Below are 13,746 nucleotides of genomic sequence, written 5' to 3'. Positions count from 1 at the left end.
GATTATGTATATTAGGTATACATTATTGTATATTATATTTATATAGATGTATGCGTTTGTGTATATTGGATGTATGTATTTATTATTGTAGTCGACATTTACTTATTATTATTTTGACATAAACTTTTTATGCACTTAACGTATTAATAATATAATAGCTTTTTACTCCTGAGGTTGTCTGTAAGAGATCACTAATAGTGATAAGACCGCCTTTGCATACTAATGTTTTCTCTTGTCAATTTCTTTTACTTATTGTCAACTTTACGTGTGTGCAATAAAGAAATTTATCTATCTATCTATCTACTTTTTTCGATTAGTAAATATGTCAAATTAAGAGTGACCTAGGGTCTCGCAGAGTTATTTCTATGCCAAATATATTTAGTACTTATCTGACTTTTTGCCTAGTGCCTAGATATATGGCTAAAAATAATTGGGACAGGTTCAGTACCTAAGTAAGGCCGTTAAATTGTTATTGGTGGTTGGTTCGTGTAAATAAATGCTAAATAACGTCCAGGAGTATGGTAGTTAGAAAACACTCGCAAGCATTTAGTCCTGTATCTGACCTCTTTACGGTCGTGCCAGAATTGCGGTAATTTTGCCATGGAATGTAAAGTGCATCCGTGTTAATGCACACACTTGAGTATTACAATATGTCGGCTGTTGAGGCCTGTCTCCTCTTGATTGGCTATAATTGAAATCAGTCGAGTATAATTGAATTCATATAAAAAACCAGCTTCAAATTTTCAAATTCAGTAATTCTTCTTGTTTATTATTGTTTTTTTTTTTTTGATATGGCAAACTTACAATTATTAAATCACAGTTATAAAAAACTTACCATCCTATTCCTCATATTGAATACTGCGACTATCACTAATGCGTTCGATAGTATTAAATCAACTTTAAAGAATAAATCTGATAAACCCAGTAGCGTGCGAATACTTCGTTTTGTATCGTCAAGGGAGTAATCGTGTGCATAAGAAATTACTGATACTAGTACTGAAAACAAAAGCACACTTCACTTTTTGTCGATAACGTTGGGGCGGCATGAGCCGAGATATCCCAGTAGTTAGAAAGCGTGCATCTTAACCGATGATTACGACTTCAAACCCAGGCAAGCACCACTGATTGTAGATGTGCTCAATTTGTTTATAATTCATCTCGTGCTCGGCGGTGAAAGAAAACATCGTGAGGATACCAGCATGTGTCTAATTTCATATAAATACTGCCACATGTGTATTACACACGGGTATTACATGCGGGTTGCATTGGAACAACGTAGTGTAATATGTTCCAAACTTTCTCCTCAAAGGCATAGGAGGCTTTAGCCCAGCAGTGGGAAATTTACAGACTGTTGTTATTGTTCTTGTAGGGCTGCAAGTGTTAAGCCTGCCTAAGTTTATAACCAACGATCAGGTATTCTACTGACAAGCAGCAATTTGACTGAGCCAGCATAACTACAAGGGATATATCATATCAGCTCCCAAAGTACTTATGCAGTTTTGCTATTAATGGCTTATATTTCTCTGTCTTGAGCATGAACGTGGATACGTGTATGGATATAGAGGGAACGGACGACCCATGAAACGATAGATGGACTGATTGAAAGACGTTAAGGCTGGTAAGAATATTGAATGTCAGATCACGTCAGATAGGGAAGAATGGAAGAAGAAGATGTGCTGCGCCGACCCCAAGTAAATTTCGATAAGGGCAGGGTGATGATGATAACGATGGTTCATACTTCTTACATAGTCGATGTTATCGGCAGTGTTAGTAACATCCCATCTATCTTTGCATGTCTGTCACCCTAAATCAACAATATTTTTTTTACAGAATTAAAATTTTTAAAGTAAAACATTAGAGCATCCAACAACAATATTACTAATCTGATAAAATACTGAACGCTAGCGATATCATTTCAATATGAAATGATATCGCTAGCGTTCAGTATTTTATCCGTGACCAAAGATCATGTGCAAAATTATAACTTTAGTAATTACTATTGTGCAAAACAACAGGATATCATAAGCTATAGAAGGTAAAACTTACGTATGCAAACGAGATATATGTACAGGTGAAACACGCAGCAGGGGCACACAGAAACTCTGTACTCCTTGTTGAGTGGTACGAAGCGTAAATGAGCAACGCCGATTATTCTTGAAATGCGCAGCACTAACGCTAGTGGGCCATTTTCTGTACACGACACTGATTGAGTACCAAACAGCTCTAAAATTATAAAAAAATTACGATTCGTGATATTGTCAAGTGTCTCATTCTTTTTATATTCCATTTTAAATCAGATAAAATATTTTTGTCTTCGATATTTAAACTATCAATAATGCTCTTTAGTTTTTTGTGATGCAAAATTATAACAAATATAGTTATTTGTGGTTGCTCCATAATAGTCTTAAATATTATTTATTGAATTTAAAGACAATAGTGATTTTCATATGAAAACATGTATGCATACCCTCCTCTTCTCCTATTCGGTTCCTCTTATTTCTTATATAAATCATGTTTTCCACTTTTTATGAATCCTTCTTCGTCTGGCTTCTGATAGAAGTCAAATTTGCAATAAGTTACCTCTGCAAAATATGTGTCTCACTATTCCCAATAATCAAAGATCTTCTCTTAATGACATTAGATGTCACAGCCGTAAATATGGAGCATTATCCTCATTGTGTCCTGGGTGTTACAACAAGCAAAGCAGCTAAAGGTAAAGCAAAATAATTCCAACTTTATAATAAAGCAGATATAAACAAGCTATGATTAATATTAAGTTCAAACATTTTGAAATTTTCTCACTTTTAAGATTCTAGATTTTAAGAATATAGATTCAGTAATAAAGTTTAAGAATTAATAACAGGTGTCTATCCCCGTGCCATAGTTCTGAGTGACTTAAATGTTAAATTCAATAAAGTTTTTTTCAATAAATTTTTCTTTAATATATTTTTTTAATCATTACTTAAATTCAACAGGTAGACAATAAGTTTTATTTTTTTCTTTGTGTGAATGTTGTGTACATCTGTAATTGTCACTCATATCAGGTCCTAATTTTTTTTTGTTTTATATTTTATTTATAAGTGCTGAATATTTGTGATATTGATGTACCTTTTAAATCTATATATATAAAAATGAATTGCTGTTCGTTAGTCTCGCTAAAACTCGAGAATGGCTGGACCGATTTGGCTAATTTTGGTCTTGAATTATTTGTGGAAGTCCAGGGAAGGTTTGGAAGGTGAGTAAGTATAAAAAAAATGCTAGGAATATAATAAAAACAACAACTTTGTTTTTCCTTAGAAATAGTTTTATTTTTTAGATTTTTTATAATTCTCGATGTTAGACAATAAAACGTTGATGTTTTAAAGTTGATTTAACATTATTAAACCATCGTTATATCTATTTTTCGAATCTATATATATAAAAATAAGTAGCATTTTTCGATTGCACTTAATAACTCAAGAAGGAGCCTACCTATTCAAACCAAATTTTCAGGGTTTGTTTGGACTATTTAGTAGATGGTTTATGTGAAGTTTGCAAAGAATCGATCGAGTGGTTCTACATTTATCACATTTTTAATGGAGACTTTTTAAACGGGGAATTGGGCGGTCAAATTATAAGTAAGTATTAATTAAAAATGAGTACAATCATTCACATCAACCAGTTTCAATAGATAATACGTTTTATTTCAGTTTATTATTTCCAAAAAAAAAAAAACATTTAAAAGTTAAGCGTTTGCATTTATTTTCATATCTAAATACACAGAAAAAAGTAAGTGCCATGAATTTTTATTCGTATCGATTGATGGTTCGACCACAAAAACAAAATTATATCTCGAGATGTGGTAAACTATATAATCAGTACATCGTTGACATTTATGCCAAAATAGAAACTGAATGTCTTAATGTTAATCGTTTCAACCAAGCAAAATTAAGATCCGAAGAATATATTCATTTGCAAGATCCGATAGCGAATGATGCTAATGTAAATGACATCGGGTGACTGACTATATTGCCAACTTCATTTTTTGGTTGCCCACGGCATATGAACGAATATGCACAAGACGCAATTTCTAATGTACGAAAAATGGTCGACCGGATCTATTCATTACATTTACATGTAATCCGCAGTGGGATGATATTAAAAACAATTTATTTGAAGAACAGTCGACAACTGATGTTATGGACATTACAGCACGTGTTTTTCGGCAAAAATTGAAAGTAATTATGAACTTAATTGTAAGATTATGTATATTTGGTGAGGTGATTCCATATGTACTCCATTGATTGGCAATAAAGGGGATTGCCGCATGCACATGTATTAATTTGGCGGGTACATACAATAACTCCGGATCAAATCGATAACGTTATGCGGTGAGCTACATATGAGTTCGTTATATCTATTCCACGAATTTAATAATTTCTTCCAGTCGCAAAAAAACACCGACGTTATCAATTAACATCGATGGTTTTTTGTTTAGAGCTCCATAAACATCAAGTATCACTGTTCGGTATTGATGTCATTATCAACGCCATAATCATCTTTTTGTAACATGGGTAATCCCCATTTTGCAAACATTTGTTGTTGCCCCCGTTATTCAGAAATCAAATTGAAAGAATAGTTAAATCTTTGTAACTACATATTAATTCACAGGAGGTACAAAAAAAAACTTAATTTTAACTAACTTCAGATATTTACTGTCTATCACATCATTCTTATCATTTATTTTATTTTTATTCATCTATCGCCAAAAATAAGACAAGGGCCAAGATCCTACAGGTATATACAAATTTATTGTTTGGTACGAATGCACAATGGCCCTTAAAAGATCAGTGGAAACACTGGAAAGCATGTTGAAAGATCTTCGTAACAACCAAAATATTTTTGGTGGGGCCATGATTCTGTTGTCATGTGATTTTCGTCAGACTCTTCCAGTTATTCCCCGATAAAATGTTGCTAATGAACTAAACACATGCCTAAAATCATCAAAATTGTGGCGGCACGTAAAGACACTCCAAATAAGATAATGAAAAACGTCATTGAGGCAACAGTCATAAAGGGTAAATATAAAGGAAAGGATGTCTTGATCCCGCGTATACCAATGATTCCAACGAATTTACCATTCGATTTCAAACATCTATAATTAATCCTATTTGATCTAATTTCCCGTGCGCCTGGCATTTGCGATGACAATAAATAAATCGCAAGGCCAGTCGTTGGAAGTTTGAGGAATCAACTTGGAGTTTCCCTGTTTCGCGCATGGACTATACGTCGCGTGGTCACCACAAAACAAAACAAAAAAAATTAGTTTATCAGAAAGCTTTAAATTGATTAACAGAGTGTATCGTTACTGTGTGTGTGTCAATATCAATATGAAAACTTTTAAATAGCCAGTATTTTAGACAAACTTTGTTTTGTAAGTATCTAATAGTTGTGACGTGACTATTTTCAGCAATATAAAGTACACAATATTTTAAAAATATATAATATATAATAAAACTTGACCACCTATATTTTACCTGTGTTGTATTTAGTGATATTTTATTGATTTGTATTGTAAATGAGTTTCAAATTAAAACTTATGGTATAGCCAATTTTCACTAAATGGTTTTGCAAACTTTATGTTATGAGGACTTAATCATAGCGACATGGCAATTTATCAGGCAACCTCATGATTCCTGTGTCATTGAAAATATAGAAAAAGTTATTGACAGTGTCGCTTTTAATGTAAGTATCAGTTATTTCACCGGTTTCGCTGCGTGCAATGGTTTCTATGCACATCACATTTGGACCAATTTAAGCATTTCGATTATGGCAGTACAAGGTTTGCCGGGTCAGCTAGTCTTTAATATATCCGGTTGTTATTTTGATCGGTGTGCTGTAGCTTAAAATGAAATTTGCTTCTCAAAAAGAAATCTTAACCAACTGAACAAAAGGAAATTATAAAATAAAATTAATATATTTTTAATAATGTACGAGTATAGCACATTCGTGAAGGTAACTTTGTTATTTTTAAAAAGTCTATCATTATGTTACTAATGCGTCTTTTATCATAAAAATCACACAATTACAGTAAGTAAATTATGTAAATACATATATGACTGCACAAAATCGATACGAAATAATAGCTAACCTCGTGTACACAGATTTATTATTACGTTACAATAAATTGTAACTGAACCTGCTAGGCCCGTCTAGATCTTATAAAAGGTGTACTTTAGAATATGTCATGATGAGTAGCCGCCCGCGGCTTCGCTCGTGTTTAATGATGTTGGTTGTCATATGTTAGGCAAAAAATGGCCTTTCTTGAAGTTCAAGTTTGCTTCATACCAAATATGATCAAATTCGGTTCAGCGGTTTGTTCGTGAAATAACGACAGACAGAGAGACAGAGTTACTTTTTAAATATTTATAATATTAATATAGATTTATATAGATTAATGCAAAGCAAATATGCTTGCATTTTTAGATTCAACGTGTAGTTTGGTTTAGATGTGATGGGCAGTCAGTACATTTTCAAGCACTAGGAGTTCTACAGATTAGGTCAAACTTCAGTCAGAGTCATCAGCGTGACTCGCCAGTCTTTTGGTTTCTTCCATCACTCTAAAAACTCGGGAATAATGTTCGGTAATATAATTATCATTCAAATCAAGCCTGAAATTTGAATTAACTTTCTCATTGTTTGTTTTATTTTGAGTAATCGAATGAGTAAAATAATTTAAATGAAGTCATTCACTATCGTGCTTTTCCCCAATACACAACATTACATCGCCCCGTAAATACAAAAGATAATCAAAACGTTAAACGAGCTAGTTTTTTGAACACAAATCATGATTGATCAAATAATAATGTATTTAGAATGTTTGTAATGGCTTAAGTGACAGTCATGTTCTTTTTAGCTGTGTTAATAATAAAAACGGAATGAATAGTTTAATCTGAAGAGAGCGCTCGAGAAATAAAATAAAATATGGAAAGTAGATCATACAGAGTGCCAGCCTCTTTGGTATTCGTGTTACGCTTATCACGAGCGCTGGGGCTTGCTCCGCTACACCTGGCACGAGACCGTTCAGGATACACTGCGACCGTGTCCACGTCGATTGCTATTTACAGCTGCATTTTTAGTCTGTGTATCCGTAAGTGTATTTTATGAAATAATAACTGAGCATCTATGTATACTTTTTAGTAATTCTTTTATTAATCACTAGTTATTTTAGTGTCAATTTCTGACTATAGTCTTAAAAATAATTAAGAAATATGTACTATACGATGAATAATTAATTAGGTACTGGCCATTATGTGTCAGCCACTTTGTCAGTACTTTAAGAAATACGCTTTTTTCAAATGACCTTTTATATGACAGTATGCCGTGTCAATCAAGGGACTCGTATCCCGTCGTATCTTTCTTTTGCCCGTGGCTGACACCGGCAAAAGAAAGATACGACGATCCAAATATAACAATAAATAATTGTAACGACATTATATAATATTTTAAGTAGTGTAATAGTTTTCATTTCATTTTACTTAGGAAAACTCTAAATGACATTTTGAATACGCAATATTTTTTTTATTTTTAATGTCTATTAATTGGTTTTGAAATAGTGTTTTGTTTGGAGTCGGTATTTCTTTTTGTTATAGATGTATTAATGATGACGATGAAATTGTATGAAATAAAAATATGTCTCTTGTTTTCAGATATGTGTGGCATTGCAATAATCTTGATATATCTTTTCGAATATGAAATAATTCCCGTCGGAAAAGTCTGCATTATATCAGTAATAATAATAGCAAATGGATTTTTTTCTTACACCGGCGTCGTCCGGATGAAAGAAAACATCAAACATTCAGTTGCATTAAATAAAGTATTATTTTATTTAATTTACAATAATTGCGTTAATTCCTAGAATACTGTAAATATTGTGGAGGATTGCATTGGAGAGTCATATTATTCTCACATCTTATATATTTGAAAGGTATTTTTTAAATATGACAGCTGTGAAAAGTTCATTCGCGTCGAGCCACATCTAATGACATTTAAAACTATCTATACCGAAATTTCATTAGTATTTTTATGGTAAACTAGTTTTTGTCCACAGCATTGCTCGTGTTTTAGGGGTTGTTTGTACTGTAGGTAGGTTAGGTAAATAAGTATCCTTCCTTGCAGTTCAAGTTTGTTTCATATCAAATTTCATCAAATTAGATTCATTGGTTTAGTTGTGAAGCGACAGACAGACAGACTGACAGATAGAGAGTTACTTTCACTTTTTTATAAAATTAGTATAGATACTTTTAACTTTTAATTTGATGTACGACATTATGAAAATTATTGCTATATTTGGAGTCTGTGTCAACCAAGAAAACCCTACAGTATATCTATAAAAAAACAATATGAGAATACTTTAAGAAATATGTTTTTTACAAATTACCTTTTATAATATACTGGATCAAGGGGCTCGTATGGCTTCTTTTTTTTTGATTGTTGAGGCGCGTGCCCGTGGCTGACACCGACTCCAAATATAACAATAACTATAACTAAGTTATATAATCGTAAATCGACTTTTAACTGGTCTTATATTTTTTATTTCATTTAACTTAGGAATCTGAAAAAATATGTTGAATACGCAATTATTTTTATTACTATTTAGTGCATATTTATGTACATATTTTTTATTTTGTAGTCTACAAATATGAAAAATTGCACATGTTTTGTCACCGGTTGTGGAATTGTTAATATGTTAAGTGAGCCTACAACAAGCGCCACATTATGTCACCCCCTATGTATTAAAATTAAGATAATATGTATTTTAGATAAACAACGAGATTAATGGCAACAGCGACATGGATCGCAACAAAAGGTTCTTTATTAAGATTCCTTCGGTGTCTTTAACTGTATACACTGCAATGATTATTTTAAGCAAATATGTCAATTTTAATCCAACAAGATGTGAGTTTATGTTATTCATCATTGTATTGACTGAAATTATTGATTTGAAATATATATAAAAAATTAATTTCGTGAAATTCTTTCAGTGCTATTGGAATTGTTGAAGTTTATTTTTAATATCGAACGTTATAAATTATTGCTGATGGAATTGGAGATTATGTTCATTAATTTCGATGTCCACTGTGTGCTGCAGACCATAACTACGAAATTAAAGCACTTGAACGAGGAAATACATTACGGTGAATAACAAAATCTGCCAGTAAAGTTGTTAAAGAAATAAATGAGAATTCAGGCCAAATTGGCCAGCCGGCATAGAAAAGCAATAATAATAATAATCTTTAAGCCTTAATTTAAACGACCTCCGAGGTCGAGTAGTGTGTACATCGGTTGCCGTGAATACGCCACTCCGAGGTCCCGGGTTCAATTTCCGGTCTAGTCGATGTAGTGTATGTATCATTAGTTGTCTTGTGTCTGTGTGTTTGTGGTACCTTCGTTATTTCTGATTGTCCGTAGCACAAGTTTTAGCTACTTACATTTGGATCAGAGTAATGTCACATACATGTTGTCCAATATCTATTATATTATTGCGTAAATTTTGTTTCAGAACCTGTTTCAGCGTCTACATGTCGCTCAGTGTGTCAACGTGTCAGCGATCTAACGAAAGGATATGTGTCTATTTGCGGTTTAGTCAAGCAACTGAACGCGTCACACAGCGCTGTCCTCTTTATAATATTCTCAGCGAACACTCTGCTGTTAATGTTCAACTTCATCAATTTAATTGACGTTTTTATTCTATTCAGTATGTTATTTTATTACTACGGTATTTATTGATTCACCTTTAACGTTGATCATTAAAAAAATATAAATCCTTTTTTGATTAAAGAAATGATTTTATTTCTTATATAATAATAGTTGTCGCCAGCGGCTTTGTTCGCGTTAGATTGGTTGTCGTGTGTCAGGCAAAAAAGTAGTCAATGTCCTTTTTTGGAGTTCAAGTTTGCTTCATACCAAATTTCAACCAATTCGGTTCAGCGGTTTGCTCGTGAACATACAGACAGAAAGAGTTACTTTCACATTCACAATATTAATGTAGATTATGAAAAATTGGATAATCTCTTTTGTGTTTCGTAGCAGGGGAAACTCATCAACGAATAAACATTATTCTTCAGTTGATTTGGTGTGCAAAATTTTTGGTTACAATTTTGCTATTTATCGAACCTTGGCACCAAATACAGGCGGAGGTAATATTAAATGAAGTATATCGTCTGAGAACGACTTGCCTCTTCATGTCTTTGGCCTTGTTTAATAATAACGAAATTTTCTTTTCAGGTGACTGAGATACAAATAGTTCTGACAAAGCTCATACATAACTTGACGCCTGCTGGGAAGTCCATCCCTCTGAAACTGGACCTGTTGTTCAAACAACTCCTTCTGAACCAGCCAAGTATATCGCCACTGGGAATGTTCACAGTACAGCGAATACTTTTTATTAAGGTACTTTTAAAATGGCTTTTATAGACTTAACTAATGTAAGTCAAGAAACAACACCAAGTAATTAAATCTTTATATGATCTGTATTTAGATAAATATGCTTTATAACTTAAAACGTTTGGATCTATTTAACCTTTCCAAGATTTCGAATAGGAAGTTTGTAGTTCTAAGAAAGATCCGACCCGACCCGACATCACACGGGAGCCATGCTGATACTAAATATAGTAGAGAATGTCTAAATGATCAGTGTTTCTTTACTATATTGTCCACGTATACAAAAACCTTCCTCTCGAATCACTCCATCAATTAAAAAAACCGCATCAAATATATGTATGATATAGATAACAAATGTTGAATTCCAATAAAAATCATTAAAAATGTTTTTAAGTTAATCATTAAATGTTTTGAAATATTTATTTTCTACATATATATTAAAAATATTTTTATATATTTTAGACCATTAGTTTTGTAACTACGTACAGCTTGTTACTAATACAGTTTACAAAAAATCGATGGAAGAAATATGCACACAGTTATTGACTTGAATTTTCATTATTGAACTCTATACGAAGATGTTCATATGTTTGGATTGAACAATGTGACCAGAGTTATTATAAATTTGGATGAATGTTTGTGTTTTAAAAAAAAATTAAATAATTATTGAAAGGTAATGTTATTCAGAGAAAATAAAAAATAAAATGTATTTTTTTATATTCTACGTTGTTTTATTACTGTTTTTTAATTCATAAAAATCTATAACATCGTTAAAAGATATGTATTAATGTCTAAGGTTTTTCTAAAAATTCTACTCAAATTTTACAAAAGAGAGCAATCCGGTCTATTTATAATCTTGGAGCTAGAGACTCTCTTCGGGATGTTTTTAACAAAGTAGGAATACTCACTGTTGCGTCGCAATATATTTACAATATCATGTATATTCACAGTGACATTGATCACTTTGATAAAATCAGCGATAATCATTGTATATGCACTAAAAGTAAGGATAAGCTTATAACGCCAAGTTTCCGACTCACAAAGTCAATAAATCTTTCTTGTGGCAAGGTATCCGTTTTTATAATAAAATTCCGCAGAAATTTTTAACTTTGCCGTTTCGTTAATTCAAATCGTTTGTAAAAATACATTGGTAAAAAAGGCATATTTTGTTCTATCCATTAGGGTTATGTATGTAATGTAAGGACAAAAAAAAATTATAAATTTACGACATTACATTAGAAACTTTTAAAATTATCAGTGTTACTTTTTTTTTGTATAAAGTTTGGCGGACGAGCATATGGGCCACCTAATGGTAAGTGGTCACCATCACCCATAGACAATGACACTGTAAGAAATATTACAATTCCTTACATCGTCAATATGCCACCAAACTTGGGAACTAAGATGTCATGTCCCTTGTGATCGTAGTTACACTGGCTCACTCACCCTTCAGACCGGAACACAACAATACTGAGTACTGTTATTTGACGGTAGAATAACTGATGAGTGGGTGGTACCTACCCAGACGGGCTTGCACTAAGCCCTACCACCAAGTAACTATATTGTCTATGTATTATATACAAAAACCTTCATCTCGAATAACTCTATCTATTAAAAAAAACCGCAACAAAATCAGTTGCGTAGTTTTAAAGATTTAAGCGTACAAAGGGAAATAGGGACAGAAAAAGTGACTTTGCTTTATACTATGTAAAGAAGTCGTAGATATTAGGTATTAGTGAAATTTACTAATTAGAAGTGAAGGAAAGTAAATAGTTAATACATTACTTACTTGATTTAAGTGGTAATTACACTGTCGAACATTAACCCTGAGTTTTGAACATCCACGGTAGCACGTGAAAGCGATCCTGGTTTTTTTAATAAATATCCGGTGTACCAGAGTTCGTTCTAGGGAAACGCGTACCGCGGTTTTACATTACATTTATTACATTAACAGCCTGAAATTTTCCCATTGCTGGGCTAGAGCATCCTCTCCTTTTAAGGAGAAGGTTTGGAACTTTCCAGCGAGGAAGGCTTTCCAACAAAATAAAAAAATTACTTATTGAATAGAAATATACAAGCATTGTTTCTTGGCATGAAACAATCGCCTGTATGTTGAATTCGTATCACTAAGTGTTCAGTCGGTGTATAAAGTAAAAGTTAAATAACAGCCCGTAAATTTCCTACTGCTGGGTTAAGGCCTCCTCTTCCATTAAGGAGAGGGTTTGGAACATATTCCAAGTCGCTGCTACATTGCGGGTTGGTGGAATGCACATGTGGCAGAATTTCGATGAAATTAGACACATGCACGTTTCTTCACGATGTTTTCCTTCGCCGCCGAGCAGGAGATAGATTATAAACACAAATTAAGCACATATATATAGTTGCTATAGGTGATTGCCTGGGTTTGACCGAAATAATCGGTTAAGATGCACACGCTCTAACTACTTGGCCATCTCAGTCGGTAAAATTATAGCAATTAAAAAAATTATTAGTCTTTTGTCAGATATACAAAAGTATCAAAGTAAATGCCCTCACTAACATGTTTTAAATTAAAAATTTAACAATCTAATCTAAGAAAAGTGTGCCCCGCCGTATCAAATTAATTGTTTCTAATAAAATAGACTTAACAAATCAATGCTTAGTCATTTGTCTACAATCTTTTAATAATCGTTTTTGTAATTTGTGCGTTAATAAACTTTCAGGATTTTAGTAATCGGAGGATTTTCTTGTAAAAAGATATCGTACTATTAAAAAAAAAAAACAAGTGTCCAAATTTAAAACCTTATCTCTCCTATACCCTAGGAGATGGTTAAAATGAATAGTAAATTATATTGAAAATATTCATGTCCACAAAAAGCGCCTGTTTTTATCATTATTAAAATTGTCGCGTCGGAACTACTAGTCTGAATGGTTTTTTCCATAATGGATATTCGAGTCTCTCATACGTTGCCCAAGAAACATAATGCTATGATGTATATAATCATGTACACTCGTCTGCTTTTTGGATTGTATTCGAAAGTCCACAACAGTCTAGCTTTTACTGTTGTTGCCAAGATCTATTGCGTCACTTTTGCAATCATTGCAACCTATCTCTGTAAGGATCGATATTTTCAGTTAAAGCAAGAAAACTTGTACATACCATTTCTCACAAAGATGTTTATTTTTAATTTCTTGATCTTAGTATCAGTTCTGACCGACGGCGAATATTTCTTCGAATACTTAAAAGGTTTTGACAAAGTTGATCATTTGGGATTTGGTAGAGATGAAAAATTTGAAGCACATTTTTCTTTTGTTTTCTTTATTTTAATTTTTTTGTATCGCATT

The 13,746-nt window shown here is 32.5% G+C and overlaps 1 protein-coding gene across 1 annotated transcript; it reads left to right on the top strand.

Annotated features, from left to right (window-relative positions):
- Positions 1 to 9,047: 9,047 nt before the first annotated feature.
- Positions 9,048 to 11,099, top strand: LOC124532796. Its single transcript, XM_047107872.1, has 5 exons — positions 9,048 to 9,176; positions 9,542 to 9,736; positions 10,069 to 10,178; positions 10,267 to 10,431; positions 10,885 to 11,099. The coding sequence occupies exons 1-5, from the start codon at positions 9,080 to 9,082 to the stop codon at positions 10,966 to 10,968; spliced, it is 651 nt and encodes a 216-aa protein (XP_046963828.1). The 5' UTR covers positions 9,048 to 9,079; the 3' UTR covers positions 10,969 to 11,099.
- The last annotated feature ends 2,647 nt before the right edge of the window (positions 11,100 to 13,746 follow it).

This window comes from Vanessa cardui, chromosome 10, assembly GCF_905220365.1.
Source record: "Vanessa cardui chromosome 10, ilVanCard2.1, whole genome shotgun sequence".
NCBI lineage: Eukaryota > Metazoa > Arthropoda > Insecta > Lepidoptera > Nymphalidae > Vanessa > Vanessa cardui.
The sequence above is the reverse complement of the archived record's forward strand: the minus strand, read 5'-3'. Positions and strand labels throughout refer to the sequence as shown.

Bases quoted from the DNA above. Each gene is read 5' to 3' on its own strand.
- LOC124532796 (XM_047107872.1), top strand. From the start codon at position 9,080: ATGGAATTGGAGATTATGTTCATTAATTTCGATGTCCACTGTGTGCTG. The intron at 9,177-9,541 runs GTGAATAACAAA...ATTTTGTTTCAG, and splicing joins GAACGAGGAAATACATTACG to AACCTGTTTCAGCGTCTACA. The intron at 9,737-10,068 runs GTATGTTATTTT...TGTGTTTCGTAG, and splicing joins TGACGTTTTTATTCTATTCA to CAGGGGAAACTCATCAACGA.